General features: G+C 38.9%; 1 protein-coding gene across 1 annotated transcript in view; it reads right to left on the reverse strand.

Annotated features, from left to right (window-relative positions):
• Positions 1 to 21,916, reverse strand: part of Ppp3ca (protein phosphatase 3 catalytic subunit alpha) — a 275,845-nt gene that overhangs the window by 51,271 nt on the left and 202,658 nt on the right. Inside the window, exons 3-6 of the mRNA XM_052179166.1 lie at positions 13,477 to 13,601; positions 6,032 to 6,143; positions 4,530 to 4,675; positions 879 to 1,018 (exon numbers count right to left, since the gene is read on the reverse strand). Of these exons, the coding sequence (XP_052035126.1) occupies positions 879 to 1,018; positions 4,530 to 4,675; positions 6,032 to 6,143; positions 13,477 to 13,601 (523 nt within the window). The remainder of the gene's footprint in view (positions 1 to 878; positions 1,019 to 4,529; positions 4,676 to 6,031; positions 6,144 to 13,476; positions 13,602 to 21,916) is intronic.

Below are 21,916 nucleotides of genomic sequence, written 5' to 3' on the forward strand. Positions count from 1 at the left end.
AATGAAATGTTCCACTATAGAATAGCCAGTTATACAGAGGAGGTTAATGTAGACATCAGAGGTGTGTAAATGAGTTTGTTTTGCAGAGTTTTTGGCTCAAACTGCTTGATGGAAATGACCATTATTTCCCTGGAACATAAGGGTTACTTCTGAAGTTGAAAGAGTCTGAAACAAAACCCAGCATGTTTTCTGGAATTTAAAATTCCCAATTATTTTCATTATTGATTTCCTTCTAGCAACATTCCCACCACTGAATCCCACACAAAGGGACCAGATGAACTTTGGAGCATCAGACACAGCAGCTAAAAGTGAGCTATCCCATCAGGAAAGTGGGCCAGACTCACAGAACCCCAAATCTGCCCTGGATTCCTTTATTAAGTGCTTGGAAATTCGAGTCCCATTTGCAAATATAAAATGCTCTGTTAAGACATTTTCATTGCAGCTTATCAAAGTGCTAAGTTTGCATCTTCTGGGTTACTGGGAACTCTATAACTGATGGTTCTCATCCACTTCAGAAGCCCCAAACCCTTGAAACCTATGTAAGAATGAACTGAGTATGATTTAGTCAAATACGGAGAAGTTAGTTTTCTGATGCAAGTTATAAGAACTGCTAGAACATGTGTACATTTATGGATGAAAAAAAGCTTGCTTAGTAAGGAAACATTCCCACAGTTCATGCAATAGGACGATAGTTCATCAATCACAGCCTTCCCCTCTCCCAGCACCAGCTCTTTCATTTCTTCCTTCCTTATTGTTCACAGAAATTATATATGCGTGCATTTATATGCAGGTGTCCATACAGCACATCCATTTATCGGGTAATCCTGTCGTAAACGCCCATACTGGAAGGCGGATGCTCCAGCAGGCAGGGTCCTCACCTGTAGAAGTACGAACAGCCCCTGACTGTGTTGTGAGTAAAATGTTCCTGAGTCTTCTCATTTCCAAAGTCCTCCAGGGGGTCTGACCACAGGATGTCACACATGGGCCCATAAGCTGGTGGTTCTTTGAATCGGTCTAACTAAGAAAAATAGAAGACAGAGAACAAAATACTCATCTTTGGACACTTAGAATTCAGAACACACAGAAATCCAGCTCTGAGTGATGATCACCTCAGAGAAATGTCATCTGACCCTCTTCCAGCCCCTTCCTCTCCTCTCCTCTCCTCTCCTCTCTCTCACTGGCTTTCCCTTCTTCTCTTTCATGCTGAACCCACTTAGTACCTCCCTTGCCTCCCCCTCTGCCTCTCTCACCTCTTTAACCCTTATACTTTCTCTGTTTCCATTTTGCCCATTTTCTTTTCATCGTTCCCTTACAGTCACTCTCACGATTTAAATCTCTTCCTGTCTCATTTGTAAAGGAGAACCTTGACTTGGAGACTCTGTCTGTTCCCTGCAGAGACCCGCCATTTAGAATATGGATGAGCATTCACTGTGATCTTATTTTATTTTGTTGTATCTGACAGAATGGTTCTGAGAACAGGTGGCTTTTACTTTAGGAGGAGCGTCTTGCTTTGATAATCAGTCCTTCGCGGCCACCTATGCTTACAGTGGAAGTACTTGTGGTCTTGTATTTAGTCTTGGCACAAATAAGAGTCTGATAATAAAGCAACTCAGGATTTATCCAGACACTTGCACGGGCACACGCCTGTGACTTACCAGCTTCCTGTGGGTTTCCATATGAAATCTGATTTCCAGTTATAAACTGCTTTGTCATTATCTCCCTATTATGCTTTGCACACCGAGCAAGTACCATGGCTGTCTGTGCCACACAACAAGAGAAGGAAGGGTAATGGTGCCGCACACAGAGAAGAATCTGACTTTTATTTAATGTCCTTTGGTTTAATTTTTGATGATTTATTTTAGAAATCAATGGTGCTGGGACTGGAGAGTTGTCTCAGTTGATAAGAGTGCTGGCTACTCTTCCAGAGGACCCTGGTTCAATTTCCAGGACCCACATGATAGCTTGCTGCTGTCTACATGTAACTTGTGCTCCTGGAATCTAATATCCTTATACAGGCATAAATGCACACAAAATATCATTGAACATAAAATAAAAAATAAAAATAAAAAACTTATTCATGTTTATATGTATTTGTGCATTCAATTGAGCATGTGAGTGCAGATGTCTACTGAGGCCAGAGGAGCATCACACACATCCTCTGGAGCTGGAGTTAGAAGTGCTTATGAGCAACCTGACTCGGTGGATGGGATTCGACCAGTCCTCTGCCACAGATACCTCTTTAGCTTCTTGTTTGATTTGTAAACAAAAAAATCATAGAATTTTCAATAAGAAAGAATATATTATTTCTATTTATGAGAAGAAGAGTTGTACCTTAACATCAGTTGCACCTTAATGACAGAGTGTGCAAGGAAGGACTTAAGATCTTCCTTAAGATCCTTCCTGAGATCAAGATAAATACTAATTTCATTGTAACAGATACCTATGATATAGAAACATATTCATGATTTGATAGATTATTGCCTCAGTGTTGTGATTTCTACTAAAAAATTATTAGAGAAATAGTAAGTCATGGAAGTTATTACTTGCTTTAAAGTTCAGTTCTCAGGGCTAGAGAGATGGCTCAGCAGTTAAGAGCACTGACTGCTTTCCAGAGGACCTGGGTTCAGTTCCCAGCAACCACATGGTGGCTCACAACCATCTGTAATGGGACTCAATGCCCTCTTCTAATGTGTCTGAAGACAATGACAGTGTACTCATATACATAAAATGAATACATCTTTAAATAAACTAAATAGAGTTCAGGTTTCTCTCTCTCTCTGTGCCCTTTAACAAAATAGTTTAATAGCTATATCCTTTTTATTTTTACCACTGTCTTCCAAAACAATAAAAAGTTAATGAGTGAATTTTCATCACTTCCCCTTGTTAGTAGGATGCTAGAGACACTCTGTATCTTCCATTTAAGGCCATTATTGCAAATACAACCTACACGTATGTTGGTGGTACCCACCACTTGTTAACAGAACAACTCTGGCTGCCTGTATTGCTGTATGTTCCATTTTCCCTGTCATAATCAGCTATAATGTTACCAGTATATAAGGATGAGTGATTGTTTGATTTCTTCACTAAGCACAGTGGAAAATACTACTTACTAAATTAATATTAATTAAAGACAGCTTATATAATTAACCTGTAAATGCTGTTCAAAATTTTGTATTCAAAAGCAGCAATAAAAACATTTAAGCTCAAGAAAAGTACAAATAAGTATCAGTTATTCAGATGACATCATAGGATGTTTTGTAATGTATACCCTTAGGCAGAATTTGAGTTCTATGCATGAGGAATCTTAAGTAAGGTTTTATGTGAGTCTGATATTGTACATTCACTGCCATCAAGGTAACTGGACAACTTGGTTGAAGCTGAGGTTTATTTATAACATACCAGGCTCAAACAAATACCATATAGAATGCATCTTCCTAGCAAAACTCAGCCAACTCTCAGTTTTAATAGTTGAAACACAGCAATCCAGAATAATTCAAGCAACTTATTCTTTCTAAAATATCTGGCAAGAATAGTATAAAGAGATCAGAATCATTTCCATATTTCCTTCTGAGCTTGAAAATGCATAAGCCATTTCCTTAGGTCTCTCAAGGAAGGGGAGGTCTCTTTGTATGTCTGTTTTTACACATCAGTAATTTGTGCAGGAAAAATGTAGCTTTGGCTTCTTAGCCTGAAAGCTTTGTGGTGAAACTTATCCTCAAATTACAACATAGCATGTTCCACACATTAATACAGAAATGTCGCGTGCTAAGACAACTGCAAGTACAGGTGTAGATGACAGATGAAAATGTGTTGATTGTGCTGTCTTTGGGAGACCTGGGTACCAAAAATATGATAAGATTTTTTTTGATACTCTCTCAGATCTTTTCTTCCATTGCTGCAATTATTAGAATTATGAATATAAAGGAATGAAATATGATGTCTGCCATGCAGCACTGTCGTGCATTTGTGCATTGTTTTATGAAAAGCCTGCACTTCCTCACCCCACCCAAGTAATCGCTCTGCAGGCAAACAAGACTGACAGTAACCACCATGTAAAAGTCGGCATCTGAAAATGTCTACCGTTCTTTCGCCCATGCATCCAACACAGTCAAAACAATTATTATCTTTGCTATTGCTAGATTCTGACTTTAATATTTTATGTTGTAAGAACCACAACAACGAAAACCATCACAAGAAGTACATTTTGAAAGTTGAGGTGTGTGATTTTCCGCCAAGAGCCAACCAACTTTTAACACATCATCAATAGGAAATGGACTGACAAAAGGAAAATAAACCTGCCTCAGTGCTTTAGAGATCAAATATAGAGATCTTTAATGACATGCACCAAGGGGATAAGCCAAGCCCAGTCCCCAAGCTAAAGATTGGATACAAATCTTGAAGATGGGAGTGTATTCAGTTATGTTAATTGAACAGGATATGAGCGGTTACAAGGGCAAGGCAGTTAATGACTTCCAGTGACTGCAGAAGGACAGAGAATAGACAGAGACTTGGACAATAACAGAGCTTACTTTTCTGATGTCATCTAGAGTGTTGATCTCTGGAGACAAACCACCATGTACACACAGGAATTGCTGGTTCATCAGCGCGGCCAACGGGAGGCAGTCGAAGGCATCCATACAGGCGTCATAAACGCGCTCGGAATACTTTATTTTACCTTTGAAATATGAAAAGCCAAAGATTACTCTCATGCCTTTATGACTAAATAGGACTATTTCATTGAAATTGCCTCTTTTTTTTTGTTTTTGTTTTTAATATATATTCTTGCCAGGATAATGTGAATGTGACAAATTCTTTAAAACAGAATCAATATGATTTCTAGGACTCACAGATTAACCTTAATATAAATGTTTTTATTTCTGTTATTTATCTATATTGTTTAATTATTATAATCCTTTGTCTAATAAATGCAAACATTTTTATATATTTCATATTCACATGCATGCATACACACACACACACACACACACAGACATACACACACAGGAGTAACAGAAAAGGGTATAAAGCTGTTGGTATTCCCATAAGATTTTGTAGAAATGTGACTGCCACGAAACTTTCTGAAGCCTTTTCTGTCTCATAGCATTCTGCTTTCTCCATACTGACTCACAACTAATGTTTTTAGGAAAGTCTTTATGCTTCACTGAATATAAAACCAATTACAGAGAGAAAAAGACTTAAAGTTGCAGTAAGCAATGGGGAAAACAGACAAAAGAAGACAAAGCTTAAAGCATCCCCTCATCGGAGTTCCTATGTCTAAAGGAAGGCATTGGTTTTCATTTTGTCCAATGTCTAGAAGTCAGCTGACATCTATGGGGCTCCAAACCAGAGGCTTACTTTGGGCTCCATTTCTTTTCCTTGACTCAAATAAGGCTGAAGTATAGAATCACTATTCCAACCACTAATTTTGTTCTATGGCATATATGAAACTTTAGCTCAAATTAATAGGTCACTTGATAAAAACACTTATAATTAAAAATTACATTCCGGCTTGATCTGGGGCAAGCCCCGTGTAGACTAGCACAGCCACTGTGGATTCATGGGTACAGGTCTCCTGTCATGGTCAGAAAGCCCTGCTTCTCAACTTCCCCAACTTATGCCTCTTACAATTTTCTGCCCCTTTTCTGGCAAAGAAGAGGAAAGGATTCATGAGCTCTTTACTAACTAAGGCGCTGTGGACAGCGGATGGCCTCTGAAGGAGGGATGGGTTAGTTCTTTGAGGGCATGGTCCATAGGAGTATATAAACAGTGCAATTGGGGGAGACTGGAGCGAACCTTGGAGGGGTTAAAGAGAGGAGTGAAGACTAAATATGATCAAAATACATTGTATCCAATAGCTATACAAATACATTTTAAATTATGTATCCTTAAACTTGCCATTTTTTAAAGAGATGACATGAAATAATGTCACCTAAAGCTTCTGAGAATAGTAACACAATTTTGCTTTTATTTATTAGTTACAATGGCTACGTAGCCTATATGACATTAAAGGAAGGTTTCTCAGCATACTTACATTCTTGTTTAAACGTGAAATACTCTGTGAGGTGCCTACATTCATGATTTCCGCGAAGTAAAAACAGTGTTTTGGGGTAAAGAATTTTCAAGGCCCACAAATACAGCACACACTAGGGGAAAAAAAATAAACATAAAATGAGCATCTTGCGTGACACTTGTGTGTTTCATCAGTTGACAGGAAATCAAGGTATTATCATTGTTGCCATTCCCAGCCTAGGAGGATACTTCCAAGAAAACAGAACAGAACTTAAGGTGTCACTTTCACTAACTGACTTCTTAGCTTCTGATCAACCTTAATGTTTAAACAGTTACACTTATTTACTTGTGTGCGTGTGTGTCTATGTGTATATGTATGTGTGTGTGTGTGTGTGTGTGTGTATGCACACATGTGTGAAGGTCAGTGGATAACATGCTGGAGCCAGTTCTCTACTTTACCCTGCGGGTCACTTGGATTAGACTCAGGTTGTCAGGCATGGTGTAAGCGCGTTCACCCACTGAGACAAGTTGCTGGCTCTTGTCCTTTATTTCACTGCCTTTGTAATACAGAAGATCCTTCATTTTTGTTTTTACATAAATATATAATTAAATTGAAGGACAGGGTGTCTCAGCACATTCACTCCTAATAAACAAAGAATCTATTCCATGTACCTTTAAACGCCCAAATTAGTGACTTGGACACATGAACCAGGTCTGGGATAAATCTTCACTGAAACAATCTTTTTAGAAGATGAAGTAAAAGGGAACAATCAGATATTAACACCAATATTATCTACGAGTGACATTCGTTAAGAATCAACACAGAGCAGAAAATGATTCTTTGAAAAACAAGTATGGTCTCCTCTTCACAAAGCTTGTATTCCCAATGTAAAGCCAAGGCAGGGACACCACAGAAAAGTGGGGCAGATCAGACTCTGATTATTAAGAAACATATGAAATTTACACTTAAATCAAACGTATCTGCTGGCTATCTGTGAAGAATATTTACCTGTAAGCTTCAGTGATAATTACAAAACTAATTATCAAAGTGTTGAAATGATAATGCTTAAACATACAGCCCAGGGGTTTGAGAAAGTACTAATTAAGGAAACAAGTGTAGATTATTGCAATGTTCCAACAACATGTCATCTTCAAGTATGAAAAATAGTGGTTGAAACAAACAATAGCTTGGCATTAGCTTATGTATGAGTGTGTGTGCAGATGCATGTTGCTTTGATTAATTATCTAATTATAGTCATTAGCTAAGGTTCATATGATTAAGATATAAGCATATCTGAAGAGCTAACCAACTGTCCTCCAGAAGTGGTCCTTGAAGCAGGATGATCCGCTGTGCATGCATGTCCATGCCATCTCAGTGTTGAGAGAGGCAGCCTAATGAGTCCTCGCTATGAGCCCTATTTTAGAACTACACTTACTTGTTTAAACAAGGGGTGGTTGGATTATTAAAATTTGCCTCATGTTACAGAGAAAGGATTTGTTCAGTGCCATGAATGTCAATGAGACAACTGTTACCAATTCAAAACTTGATGGTCCCTTGGTGTAGGTGATATGTAAGTACACATGTGAGCTTGCAGGTTGGGGCTTAAGCTAGAATGTCTACTTTGGTTATATAAAGTCTCTTTAGATATCATGCTAACAGAATCATTTTAGAAACAGTCTATGCTAGAAGCACTAGGCCCGATGGGTCTCATCAGTTCACTATAAGCAGAACAAAAACCTGGCATCCCTGTCTGCAGTTTGCACTGTTGTCTTTGCGTAAATTCTTAGGTTAGATTCCTGTTCAACTCTGCATATAGGCGTGTTAATCCGCCTGTCTGTGTAAGAGCAGTGCTGTCCAACCTATCCAATTGCCTTGATGGACGAAGGCACAAAGGTGGTGGCAATTGAGGCATCCCACTGTCGGACTTTACCCTGTCCCTGGGTTCAGTCATTGTTCTAAACCTGCAGTTATACTAGCTTCTAGGAACAGCAGGCCTTTGCAACATACTACCCTTTGATAAGCTCACCCTCAAGCAGAGGCCATCTCTGGAGGGAAACTGCCTTGCTCTCTTAAGCAACAGAGTAAGCAGCAGGATAGAATAGTCAACCAGAGACCTCCCTTAAACTGGGAACTGCTCCCTGCTGCATGCCACCTGCCCCTCCCCCAGTGTGCCCTTTATTCAAACTTGAAACTCCTGTCAATACTCTGAAGACTGACTGGGGCACCTGGAATCCCTTTCTTGTTCCTCTCCCCAGGGAGCTATGTAGATTAGAAATCTGTTTTTGGCCTTTAGATTCTAGAACACAGGCACTACTGAAATTCCTACCTTCAGTGGGATAAACTTATTTTATTTTTTACAATTCAAGTGAAAAAGCATAAAATCTATGCAATACAGATATTTTTAAATGTTAACACTAGATGCATGTCTCATACAACTCCATAAATTTACATACATGGACACATGAAAACTTACATGGACCTAGAATCTACAATGTTCTCTTATGTTCCTTACTGGTTGATAACTTTCTGAAAAATTGAACCAAAATTCTGTCATCGCTATATCATCTTTTTTTCCAGAACAGTTTATTTTAAAATAAAGCAATCATCTCCCCATCTAAAATCTAAACTATATTTTGTAAGCACACTCAATTACATTACTAGAGAAATCATATCTGAAGACCCACATTTTCTTTTTGACAACTGTTAAATATCTTATTCTGATATTGGCCTGCAGCTTTTTAACTATATACCTCTAGTTTTAATTACTATAATTCTTTCATACTTGAACCTAAAAGGTATTCAGGAATGTTCTGTGCTAAATGCTCCTAGTGTTCATATGTACACATTTAAAATGATGTAATATACATCTCTTTTTTAGATGGAGAGTAAGACATGGGATATATGAATCTCATCTCTGAAGGGACAGATGGAAGAAAAATGGGACAGGGGAAGAAAAATAAACAAGAAAAAGAGAAAGAGAAAACAAGGAGAGCGGGGAGGAAGGGGGAAAGAAGAAGGAAGGAAAATTAGTAAAATTTCCAGATTTTCAGCTTAATGTAGTCTAAGAAGGGAGTAATTTTTATTTTCACATATCCTCTCCTTTTCTTCTGTGGCAAGCATAAAATATCTTCCCAACACTAAATAAGAGCACAAACACAGCCAGCATGGAAGAACTGGCACATTAAAGGAAAGGGCAGGGGTGGACTGGAGGGTGGAGTCCTGCCAGCATTTACCCTCAACATCTGGAGGGACAGGGCTGCCAAGCAAGGCGTGGACATACTCGCAACTGTTTTAAAAGCCATACGAAGTTCCAACCTTCTGAAAAGGTGAAGCTCGTTAGCAAAACTATGATCTCAGATTCATTTTTCGAGCACAGACTTGTAAACATCATCACAACCAAATGAAGCAAGGGGAATCGATGTCACCCAGATAGGGACTGTTCACGTCGACGTTATTGGGTGACCTATGTGAGTAAACTTTTCAGTGTCTGAGTCTCTGAAGGCACCATGTGACGGGGACCTTTCTGCAGGGCACACGAGCCAGACCAGCCACTCCAGTCCTCTTGCCATTGCCCCTGTTAACTAAACAAGTATTTACAACGTCCAGCTGGTTACTCGATAGGAAAGTCTGCATCGATGTCCGTCGCAGACGTAGCTTTCTCTATTTTATGACTTGTCCATCATCACACAGCACTAAGGATACTGCCCTCTTTGCTTAGTTCCCTTGTAATCACAGGGTAATAATTTACTCGGTAACTTAGGCTTTTAGATGGGCAGTCTTCTTGCAAATCTGCAGTATAGTTCGTAAAGGTTGCAAAACAGAACAAGAAACAAGAAAGTCAAAAGGAGAATAGTGTTTTAGCTGGATAGTGATTTGCTCCCTCAACTGGTAACTCCCCATGCCTCAAAACATTGTAATTCAAGGAGATGCTTCTCTGTCATAGAAGGCAAAGTGCAGGCTACCACACGAGCTTGGAAAGGACCCAAACTCCTGAAGTATGGAACGTAACTGCTCCAAGACATCATTTGTCTGGTCTGACAAGCACGCCGTGAAGTGGTAGTCGAATACCAGTGCCCCATCAAGATCGCTAGCTACCGCGACCAGTGGCCCTGTTTGTCACCTCTCTCCTGTGTTCTACTGCGTGATTGTTATTTTCCGGCAGCAGAACGGAATGCTGCCTGGCTTGCTGTGCTTTCATTCTGGTCCATGAGTTCACAGCTAATAAACAACAACTTTTCACACTTCAGGGTGCTGGAGGCCGGGGCTGAGGTCTGGATGCAGGCAGAGTAGGAGAGGCCAGCTCCCTGCAAACTCAAGGCAGCACACTGCAGGATGCTTGCACAGAGTAATGAAGCAAGCTCCAGGGAACAGCTGTGCATGACTCTGTTGGCAGATTCTGGCCTTTGTCTATAGAGAAACACACCCAGCTGTGGACCTAAATACACACATATGCTTGATCAAAGAGACTAGGTAGGGTAATGCAATCATCAGAAAGAGAAAGGTTTGTTGTAAGACAAATTATGGCTGGGAACAAAATTACGTCTTTCATTGCTACTCACAAGCTGGCTTGTTGGGGGGGGGCTCATCTTCTAGGGATTGAGTTCTAATGGCGAAGGAGAGAAAGTTGGGTTACTGAGGGGGAAGAGGAGGAGTACAGACATGAACAGTCTGGGAGCCTGCAACTGGAGTTAATAATGGCCATTAGGATCTGTTCTTCAAGGCTGATTTGTTAGGAAGTAAACTTAGGCATTCATTGAGAGGGTAACCTTAGAAAGATACCTGCAGTGTAATCCCAGACTATGGACATGGATGCAAAATACCTTGATACCTGATAAGGTAACACACACCGGAAAACTTAGCTCTTTCTATTAATTAATTAATAATTTATAGTTTTGGATTTCTATACATCCAGACCACAGTTTCTTCTCTCTTTATTCTTCTCAGTCCTCCAACCCTGAAGCTCCTCTCTTCTTTTTCCCTCAAATCCACTCCTTCTCTGTTTCCTTTCAGAGCAGACCTCCCAGGGATATCCTAAGCCAACAATCTCATAACTCCCAGAGACTATTTTATATCTAATGATTAACCCTCATAAGATGAGAACGTGTGTATTCTCGTGAGCACACGTGTAAGTACAGGACTGAATATAAGCTTCTAGATTGTGGCAAATGTTTATTTCTTCAGGTAATAAACCTGACCAGGTATACTGTGACCAGGGTTTGGGACAGAGGAAAGTCCTGCCATGGAATCCTAAACCCCTAGTGTCAACATCCTATGAAAAGAAGGTACTTACAGAACCCTTCCAAAACTGACCGGAATGAATGTGACCATTTATCAACTGACAACACTTACTCCACAATACAGAGCCTGGGATAGTCTTAGTAAGAGTATTTCGCATATACTAGTGTTTCTCAACCTTCCTAACGGTGTGACCTCTTACTGTACTACTGTACTGTGATTCTGTTAGTGTTATGAATCGTGACGTAAATATCTGATATGCAGATGATCTTAGGTGGCCCTTATAAAAAGGTTCCTCAACACCAAAGGGATAGCAACCCATAGGTTGAGAACCGCTGAGATACATGCTTGCTCTCTGTGAATGTGCTGATCCTATCACAGCTACTGCAAAGATACTCATGGGTCACAATCAGAGATCAAAGTGGATCGTATTAAAGATGAAACGTTTCTTCCTTTCTGTGTACATGTGGCAAGCGCACAGGCCTGTGCTCTCAGGTTAACTGAGACGATGTTTTGACAACTGCATCTCAGAATTTTGTAATATTCTGTGAGATCTACATTCAGCATGGCGCGGTATTCAGTTGGGTATCTTGATCTTTATATAAGTTTTAAATTTCAAAACAAACATAAGAGACAAAATAGTGTAACTTTGTTACTTCAAATATCTAGAATGACTACAGATTATTAAAAAGAAAATTTCTAAGGAACAAGCTGATGATTTCTCTTTTTAAGCTTTTTTTAAAAGAAAGCTCTAAACAGACTCTAATTAGTAGACATTTAGAATATTTCAAATGGCTTGGGGCTACAGATACAGAAGCTTTAATTTTTGACAGAAAACTGAACAGAACTGGTCGTGTGTCTTGGTGTTATAAGGCTTCCCTAGTGTATGTGATGTCCTTCACTAAAGAGAGAAAAATCAGAGTAAAAAAATGAAAGAAAAGAAAAGCCTGAACCCAGGACAACCACCCACCCCAGCCACGCAAACCCAGGGTTTGGTTCTATTTACATTTTCGGAGTCATATTTCCTTGTCTATTCTTAGACTTCTAGAGATCAAGGAGATATTTTATATTTCTTCATATTCTGAATCACAGTGCATTGTATACCTGCTTGTCTATAAAAAATAGTAAAATTTGCCAATTTCTATTTACAAAAGCTTTATACATATGAGCATATACATATATTATATATGTGTATACAATATATATACATATATATATATACATACATACATGGAGACAGAGATAGACAGAGAGAGAGAAAGAGAAAGAGAGAGAGAGGGAGAGGGAGAGGGAGAGGGAGAGGGAGAGAGAGAGAGAGAGAGAGAGAGAGAGAGAGAGAGAGAGAGAGAGAGAGAGTTTCAATTGCAGGTAACAAAATACCCCAACTCTTCAGTTAGTATGTTTGAGGTTGACCCAGCATATTAACATTAAATATCTTTTTAGTAAACCTAATATTAAAATATTTTAGTACATACTTCTTTAATGATGATTGTGAGTAAATGGTGTGAAAGAGTCAGTAACACTGACTTTTTGCATAAAAATAGTTCATTTAATTTTTGGTGTTTTTTGCTTTTTGTTTGTTTGTTTGTTTGTTTGTTTTTCCTCAGAGGACATATCAACTGCTATCTATATATTCTAACTTCAAACTGTTCTCTTCTGGAAATCATGCTTTCCTAATATATAAGTGTTGGCTCTTCCTGAGGCATTATATTAGGCACCAGAAAGAACCACCATGAGTACAAGAGAGCCTTGCTTTTCTTTGGCTGGAGAAGACCCTCGGCTCAATGATTGTCTTTTTTGTTTTGATTAATGACTTTAACAAATTACTTAGTTAGATGACAGGTGCCCTTACACAGCAGCTGCCAATGTCCTCACACAGATACACAAGTTCTCTGAATCCATTACTGAAAGTGACTTATAGTCTCACAACTATAAGCCATGGACATGCAAACTCAAGCCCACCTAATACTACCAACAAAGTTATTCTTTTTTCTTTTTTTGGCCAATTTTCAAAAGGAAAAACCATATACACAAAAGACAAAATTTTACCTTTTTTTTTTTTTTTTTGACATCACTCTGCATAAAAAGCACACAGGAGAATGAGAAGCATTTATCTCAACAAATGTATTAAAATTGATTGTTTTAGGTTCTGGATTTCTACAAGGCATTTATGTCTCTTCCTTACTCTCAGAGATCCATGATGATCTGAGAGAAAAACCATGTGTACTTACTTCAATACTGAAGTACCCTCTGTCAACATAGTCCCCTAAGAAGAGGTAGCGTGTGTTGGCAGGAGATCCTCCCACTTCAAAGAGCTTCATCAAGTCAAAGAATTGTCCATGGATGTCCCCACAAACTGAAAGATAAAATATATTTATGGTCATATTAGCTCATGTGTCTGAATTATATAATAAAATTTCCAGAGCAAGAGACTGAAATCGAAAAGCCAAGTCCTTTGCTGAAGATGCCGAAGTTGGTGGAAGACCTTGCTCTAGAATTCAAGTCTCCTAATTCACAAATTCACTGGGAAGATGGTGGTCCTAAGAACAGCGGTGGCCGTTGTTGCCTTGAGTTTAACAATTTCACATTAGATCCTATTGAGAAAACTATTTTTCCTAAGTTATCTTTACCATTGTCATGGGATAGGACTTTATCGTACAGATAGGAAAGAAAGGAAAGGGGAGGCCAGTGATCTGGCATGAGGTTTATATGACCAAGGTATGAATCCATACTCACTAGCCATTATTGCTTCAAAAAAACTGTGTGTATAAGAAGTATTACGCTTTTCTAGATTTAATATGAAATAGAGATATGTAAATTCTAAAAGAATGTTTTTGTAAGATGTATTATCAATTGTCAAGACATTTTTCAAAAGTATATCTGAGGAACTGTAATTGCATAAAAATCACTAGGAACGGATATTTCCTAAATTTTTAATTTTGAAGCTAAAATTTTTGAAAGAATCTGGCTTTCCCTTTCTTTACTTAGTATTTATTCCTTCTATAACTGTTGGGATCCTCAAAAATGAACACCATAATCTGTTTTCAGGAGGAGACACTGTGCACAGGGTTATGTAGTTTCACAAGGTCACACTGCCAAAGAACGAATAATTGGAGCTTAAATTAAGGCTCATTTGATTAAAAACTTCTTTTCAATCACCATCTGTTTTTATGTGCATGCATACAGAATTTATTCTTTTTGAAACACATTATGCTTAAATAACGGACATTGTGTCAATCTTTCCTCACAGAATGATGTATCAGTGCAATTGTATCATAACACACTTGTGCCTTAATCACACACAAGTTACTAAGCTATGCTGAAGCTCCCTGTTCAGCAGGCGTCGGCTTACGTTCATACTACAGAACCCATTGATGAATCAACTGGAAATCAATACATGAAATTTAAATGATTTGTACAACTCTATTCTCCTCCATGATCAGATAATGACTACGAAACAGGTAAAGGTAGGCAAGGTTTGGGGATGTCTGTGTTTCAAACACTCGGTCTCCTAAAATGATGCACATCATAGGAACCCGGGAGTGTTTGGAAAACCTTTCCCACATTCCACTTTAGCCTATCCCCTCCCGTTAGCAAGAGTCAATTATGAGAAGCTGCAATTACATCTCATCTTAGAATGCTTATAAGCAGGCACACTTTTATTCTTATGGTTGCATCTTTCATGACTGGATCTTCATTTGGAAGGACTGAGGAATCTGGGCTGAGACTCAGCACATCATGTTCTTCTTAGGATACCATGAAAAGTTCAACAACAATGAAAGAGAAGAGTAGAGAGTATTTTGGTTTGAATGCTGCCAGGCAAAGAAAGCTGGCTCAGACAGGGACTGCCACATGTCCATGGGAAGGTACTTAAGCAGCTCTGCAAATCTAAGGCCTTGCAACCTCTGCCATTCAGGCTAAAGCAAGAAGATCTTAATCCAAAGCCTGCTGGAGCAACAAGTGAGAAGACAGTGTTTCCTGTCTGGAAACAACACAAAATGGGAAAAGCAGTGGGAAGAGAGCTACAGCTCAAAAAATAAATAAATAAGCAAATAAAGGAAATAAATAATCAAAACATACATAATCTTAAAAACTTAATTGACTTATGTTTTACTACAATGTTTAAAAGGCAAGGCTAAAATTCATTGGTTAGCAAGGAGTAAGGATCCTACTGGTTTACGTTACTGTGTAGATGGTGTTGTTACTTACACAAGCACCAAGTTTTCTCAAGGTGGAAGGACTTTTATACCTGTTATGTATGTTTCAATCCAGAACTCAAAGCAAAGACAGTTTTTGTCTAGAAAGTGTATGTCCGCATGTCCATTATTAAACCTGTGCAGTAAAGCAAGAAACATTATTGAAGGTCAATGCCAGTGATAACCAATATCTCTGTTCTGCCTGGCCACTGCTTCTTTTTTATGGTGAGTTCCCATCAGGGCATGAGGGTTGGTTACTGGAAAGGATTCAGAGAAAACATGAAACTACAAGACAGGGTAAGGCAGGCTCCAAACATTATTCCCAGTTTTTATGGTAGTGACAAATTTAATCATCACCATAGGCTGTTATTCAGCTATCCCCAAATCAAAACAGTCCCATGAGAACCACAAAAGGAAATGTAGAACCACACTTGCTGGCGAGTACCCCTGACCACCAAGTGCCCACCCCCTGCTGGGCTCCTCAAGATCAGAGTGGCCTCAGGCAAGTGACTCAAGGTCTCAGAACCACAAGATACTTACATATAAAATATTGTGTCATGGGCCTCATTTCTTACAAAACTATTTGTGTGATTAACCATGTTAATATTGGAACAGGAGTTTCTGGACTTTGGTAAGAACCTGACAAATGTTACACCAAGCATTATTTTCAAATGACTACATCTGTAATGTCAAGATCTCAGGCTGAAGTGATTTTCCTGGTTGGAGCTGGAAGGAAGGCCTTCTGGACACATCACAAAGCATTTGCCTTCTCTCTCCTCACGCCCTTCCTACCTTCTCATGGTACTTCACATTCCCATTGCAATTCCTGCTCATGCTTGAAAATTCCACAGTAAGTGGTTTTACTTTGCCATGTCAGAGATGGAAATACCAGGATACTCACAGAGGCTATAGATCACAGGTTAGAAATGAAGGGCTTGGGCTAGAGAGATGGCTCAGTGTTTAAGAACACCGACTGCTCTTCCAGAGGTCCTGAGTTTGATTCCCAGCAACCACATGGTGGCTCACAACCATCTGTAATGAGATCCTATTCCCTTTTTTGGTGTATCTGTACTCATATACATAAGATAAATAAATAAATATTTAAAAAAAGAAATAAAGGGCTTGTTAGCATCTGTCACTACTGTAGCAGGTAGGAAACTAGCATGATGGATGAGTGGGTAGAGAGCTTGCCACATAAGTGTGCAGTCCTGAGTTTGGATACCCAGAAACCATGTAAGAGGCCACTTGTGGTAGATAGTATCTTTAATCCCAGTGCTTCTACATGAGATTAGATTTTGAGATAGGAGAATTCCCAGAAGCTCAGAGCCCAGCAAGCCTTGTATGTGCAATGGCAAAACCAGAGATCATATCTCAAGCTGAAAAGTGGGGGTAGACATCTAGGATTGCCATCCATACTATGTATCTGTACTATGTCTGCTGTGGCTTGTGTATGCTTGCATTGATGTATTCACACACACACACACACACACACACACACACAAACACACACACACAGGTACATGATTAAAAAAGAAATGATAATAGGTAAAGAAAAGTTCTAGACAAATCAAAAAATTATACACTTCTTTTGTTCATATATAGAGGCATTAATATCCTGAATGTATCTTTATATAATATAAAATTAAGTTCTTTTTGTTCTCTGTGGTTTAAAAGATGGCCACAACTATCGGATCATGGTGACATTAAAAAAAAAAAAAGAGGGGGAATAATTATATACAAACCAAGCATTAAAAACCCAGCACCTGGACATACGCTCACTCCTGTGATTTTTTTCATATTGTCACCAACTTTACCTCATAATACCATATCACACTGTTGCAGATGCAAACATTTATGACAACCATCAGCAAATGAAAACAACTTGCACACATAATTACATCTAAAATGTTGAAGCCCAACCAAAGAAAACAGAAACTCAAATAAAGCATGCCCCAGAAACAGAAACTTTTTATAAGGACATTTAAGGATTTTCAAGAGCACTTAAGATATTTTTTAAGCCAGTTTTTCCCCCTCAGATTTCCCTTCTGCCTACGTGGCATAACATATGCTTAAAGTCTTTCCAGACTCTCTTACATAAAGGAGCTTCTCTGCCCCCATCCTTCAACCTCCTCCTGGTTTGTAGTCTTTTCACAGTGTTTGTCAATGTCAGTAATTACCTGCCTGACGTATTTGTTTTATGTTTCTCCCCAGTCTCCCCCCCCCCCCCCCCCCGCCCCGAGTGGATTAGATCTTCTGCTAGAATGGGTAGCAGGTGTCCCTGCTCACTGTGTGGCCAGGGGCCACAATACCCAGAAGGTACACAGGCACTTGCCACTGGGCCTGGGCCAAGCTTCATTTGGAAATCTATTAGGAAATCAGAGAATTTTCTGAGGTGCCCTTGGAGTCAGTAGACATGTCAATGATTTTGTGGCATTTGTATCAGTGCCACAGATGAAGATGAAGTCTTCAACTACTCTAAGTGGAATCTGTCAAGAATGGAACCAAGTTCAGGATTTGAAGCCGTCTTAGGGTGGCTACCTCACCTGGCTCCATCAGAATCTCCCAAGATGTAACCTTATTAACAAGCTCTTAAATGATCCTTCTCTAGTCCATAGAGAATACCTTTGAACACGGGTTTTAGCTGCTGTTGTGTACATTGGTGTGGTTTGGCTTACAGATGCTATACTTCAGTAGATGTCACCAATGGAAAGCAAACTCTTTTGGGTTCCCTCCAGTTTGGTGTGAGATTAGCATTTTATTATGATATGAATTATTACTTCCTTATATAATGAAGTAATGAGTTGATAGAGTCAGAGGGAGGGCTTAAACTACACATGTAATGACTATATAGGACTCAGCCTCCTGAGGAGTGTGGGCTGTGAGCAACCTAGCAGGTAGGTAACTTGTCTCCTCATTGTATTTGATGTGCTGTGCTTCTCTATGTGTGCTAGGACAGGGCAACAGTAAGTAGAAAGTATAGCCAGTGACCTTCCTGCCATAGGACATGATTTTCCTGTCTTTAATCATCTTAGAAACTATGTAATGGTCATATTCTTCCTAAAGCTTGATATTAAAACACTGACTGTTGCTAGATACCGGATGGCTAGAATACATTTTTATATAGGTGAAATACATAAATAAGAGTTACCATTGGATGCCCAAAGCAATTTTGGCATTTTGGCATCACCCACAGCTCCTTAGAAGACTAGGTCCTATTATGCCCACTGACACTTAGTGTGAATGTCCTATCACAGTATCAAGGCAAGTTTACTTCACAAGTGCACATCTATTTGGTCTATTCCCTTGGAATCCTCTTATTTATTCCACATCCCCAGTGGCTAGTGTGTGAGGGTGGGAGTGGGGGTAGAGGGATTACTCAACAGGAGGTCTGCACAGATAGACCTATGAGGTGAAAGAGGCTGGTTCAGGGGTACAAAGTGCTCAACAGAAGAGTAATGAATTATGCATTGCACTGCACAGTGAGAAAAAGTGTTAACTATAATGTACTGTACTTTTCAGCTAGAATAGAGGATTCTGACCACACCACAAAGAAATGATAAATGATAAATCTTTAATGTGATAGATATGCCAATTTCCCTCACTGGATCTTTACACAATGTACAAAGAATCTAACTTTCACACTGGATCTCACAGCTATGTGTCAATTAAGAGATAGAACAAACATCACCAATCATACATAAATACAATGTAAATGATAGTACTCTGATACAATATCCATATATTGAGCTGAATATCCCCCAAATTCCATCTTCAAGATATACTAAGCTCTCGGACCTTTTAGAAAATTAGACACTAGAAATTCAGAGAATCATGGTAAAATAAGATATTTTGGAGTGAGCCACTGCTTTTTATATCCACTAGTTACCTGATATGTTATAACATAAGGGTTTTTTTCCCCAGAGACTAGTGCACCATTTGTTTTTAGATGGGAGAAGTAGGAACCAGAAAGTACTGTAAACAAACGAAAAGGAGAGGAAGGCATCAGTGACACTATCATGTTCTTTCTAGGTCGAGTGACAGAGCATTGAGTACTGCTCTTCACAATATCCAGGGTAGAAGGTCATGGGGCATCGGGGAGCAATGCCTTACTTATACACCAGTGTTGTCACATGCATGCTGCTTAGATAGTCAGCTACTAAGAAAAACGACCCAAGCAAAATTCTTGTATAATTGCCTATTAATATTTCTTCCCTCCATCCATGACTCCAGGCATGATTTATTAAGATTTCATTGGAGCGATTTCATACAGGGCTGGGACCAATGATTTTGATCTAAGACAATCCTCTTAAGCTTCACAGTGAGGGACACAGGGTGGGAAACAACATGAGAAGTTTCTTTTCCTTTCCTTTTTTAGTAGATGGCAATAGTTTTCTCCCATCTAATATCTTTGCTAGAAAGTTGTTTATCTCTGATACCTTAGGCATAGAGGGTTTGCATGTATACTGAAATAAATATAAATGCATGTGAATGTATGTGTATACAATACTACCTACTACAAAGTAGGTGTGTGGGCATTAGGGGCAGTAAAGCTGTCGCGGGGCAGGAACCATACCATGAAGCATGGGGAATGTACTCAATACCCAATATGGCAAAGGCAGAGGATCTTCGCAGTTAGCTGAGTAGTAAACTTGTGATATGAAAACAGGAAGATGGAGTGATCACAGGGCGACCCTAAGTGTCCCTAACAAGGACCTTTCTCTGTAGAGAAGGTGATGCACACACAGAAGATCCCAGGAACAGAATCACAAGTAAGGCCAGGGTAACAAGTTGGAAGCAACCAAGGGATAAACAAAGTTTGCCTTGTACCTTCTGGTCAGAGACACTTGTTTTCAAAACAAGAACTGTACTTATAGCAAATGTGTGTTAGGCCTGCAAATTTAAACTAACTTAGTAAGTATTCCCACAAGAATTTTCACATCATAGCTTAATTATTTTTAAAAGAATCTATTGTTCCCAACCTCTTGATGGCAATTAAATGTTGGCACTAGAAAATGTAAGCCAACGTTGCTAGCACCGACCACACCAGGATTAGGATATAAGTCCAATGAAAGGGCAATGTAAATAACTCCTTGAAAAGGCTCTGATAAAGCTGTCCTTCTTGGTCAAAGGCACATAATAAATGAAATATAAAATATACACTTTCAGATAAGATGACGTACAATAGGCTTGACTGGGTGCAGACATGCACAATGGGTTTCTTTACTCACCCACTTAAAAGGAACCTATCAAGAAATATCACAGAGTCAATGCCACACTCATACTGAGCAAGATTTTTATAATGTCACATAGTTCCAGGACGAAGAAAGATTATACCAATTAGGACGTCAAAAGACACAGTGTTGTACTGTTTTTATTTTTTTTTTCCTAAACTGTCAAAAACTAGAAGATAAATAACAGACAAAATATTGAGGACAAATATTTCAAAGTTCCTTAGCTGGACTGGATTAGTCCTATGATTTACGAGTGAAGTGTTTTTAATTCATGACTCATTATTTTTCTAAGGAGACCTTTCAGTGCCTCCAAAATACTGACTTTTATCAGCTTGAGGATTTGTATGATAGAGTTCTTCACAAGCTTTTCCAGTTTGTACTAAACCACATGGCAACTTTCCCATTAGAAAAGGCATGACCCCTCTCTGCAAAATCCGCAGTCTTCTGAATGCCAGGACTGTAAGCCTGTATTTTCCCCTAATGTCCAAAAGTTCTGATGTCAGGGAGCTGACAGTATGTCTCATTCTCAGCAATAGGGATTAACCTATTGACCTTACTGGTTTTTTAAATACTTTTACTTTTTCTATTGAAATGTTTGCGTTTCAAAAATCTTCAATTATCAAAGGAAAATTTTGCCTGTAAAGTCTATGCTAAAAGTTTACCACAGGGGGCACTACTCTTCTTACTGTCAATAATCTAGGTTTAAGTAATCATTAGTGGATGAAAAGTTCAAGTACAAACCAGTCAGGATTCCACTGGCATGGTTTGGTAACTAGAATGTGTGAATTTGAGACATGAAAAAATTATTGAGAAGTTAAAAACTTTAGGATTGCACTGAAGATTGCTAATACCTGGAAAACATCAACAACTGTAAACCAAGCAAAAACTAAACATAAGAGAACAAAACAAAACCCCCACAAGGTTCAAATTCACCTAAGTGTGTATATTTCCATATGAAACAAATTCTTAACCGGGTCATTCTAGCTTTATACCTTTGAACAATAATGAGAAAACTGAATCCAATTTAAAATGGGCTAAATCCATAAGAAGAATAAAAAAAGAAATCTAGAGAATCAGATGCAAAGGGATAGATAGCTTTAGTGAAGACCAGAAACATTCATCTTAACCCACACTACCTCACAAAGCTGTTTTAGGAAGACAGCTTAAATAATCTGTCGCGTGATATTAAAGGGAAAGAGGTAATTGAAGGGACAAGGACACAATATGCTGTTGGTAAAAAAGTT

This window comes from Apodemus sylvaticus, chromosome 4 (assembly GCF_947179515.1).
Source record: "Apodemus sylvaticus chromosome 4, mApoSyl1.1, whole genome shotgun sequence".
Taxonomy (NCBI): domain Eukaryota; kingdom Metazoa; phylum Chordata; class Mammalia; order Rodentia; family Muridae; genus Apodemus; species Apodemus sylvaticus.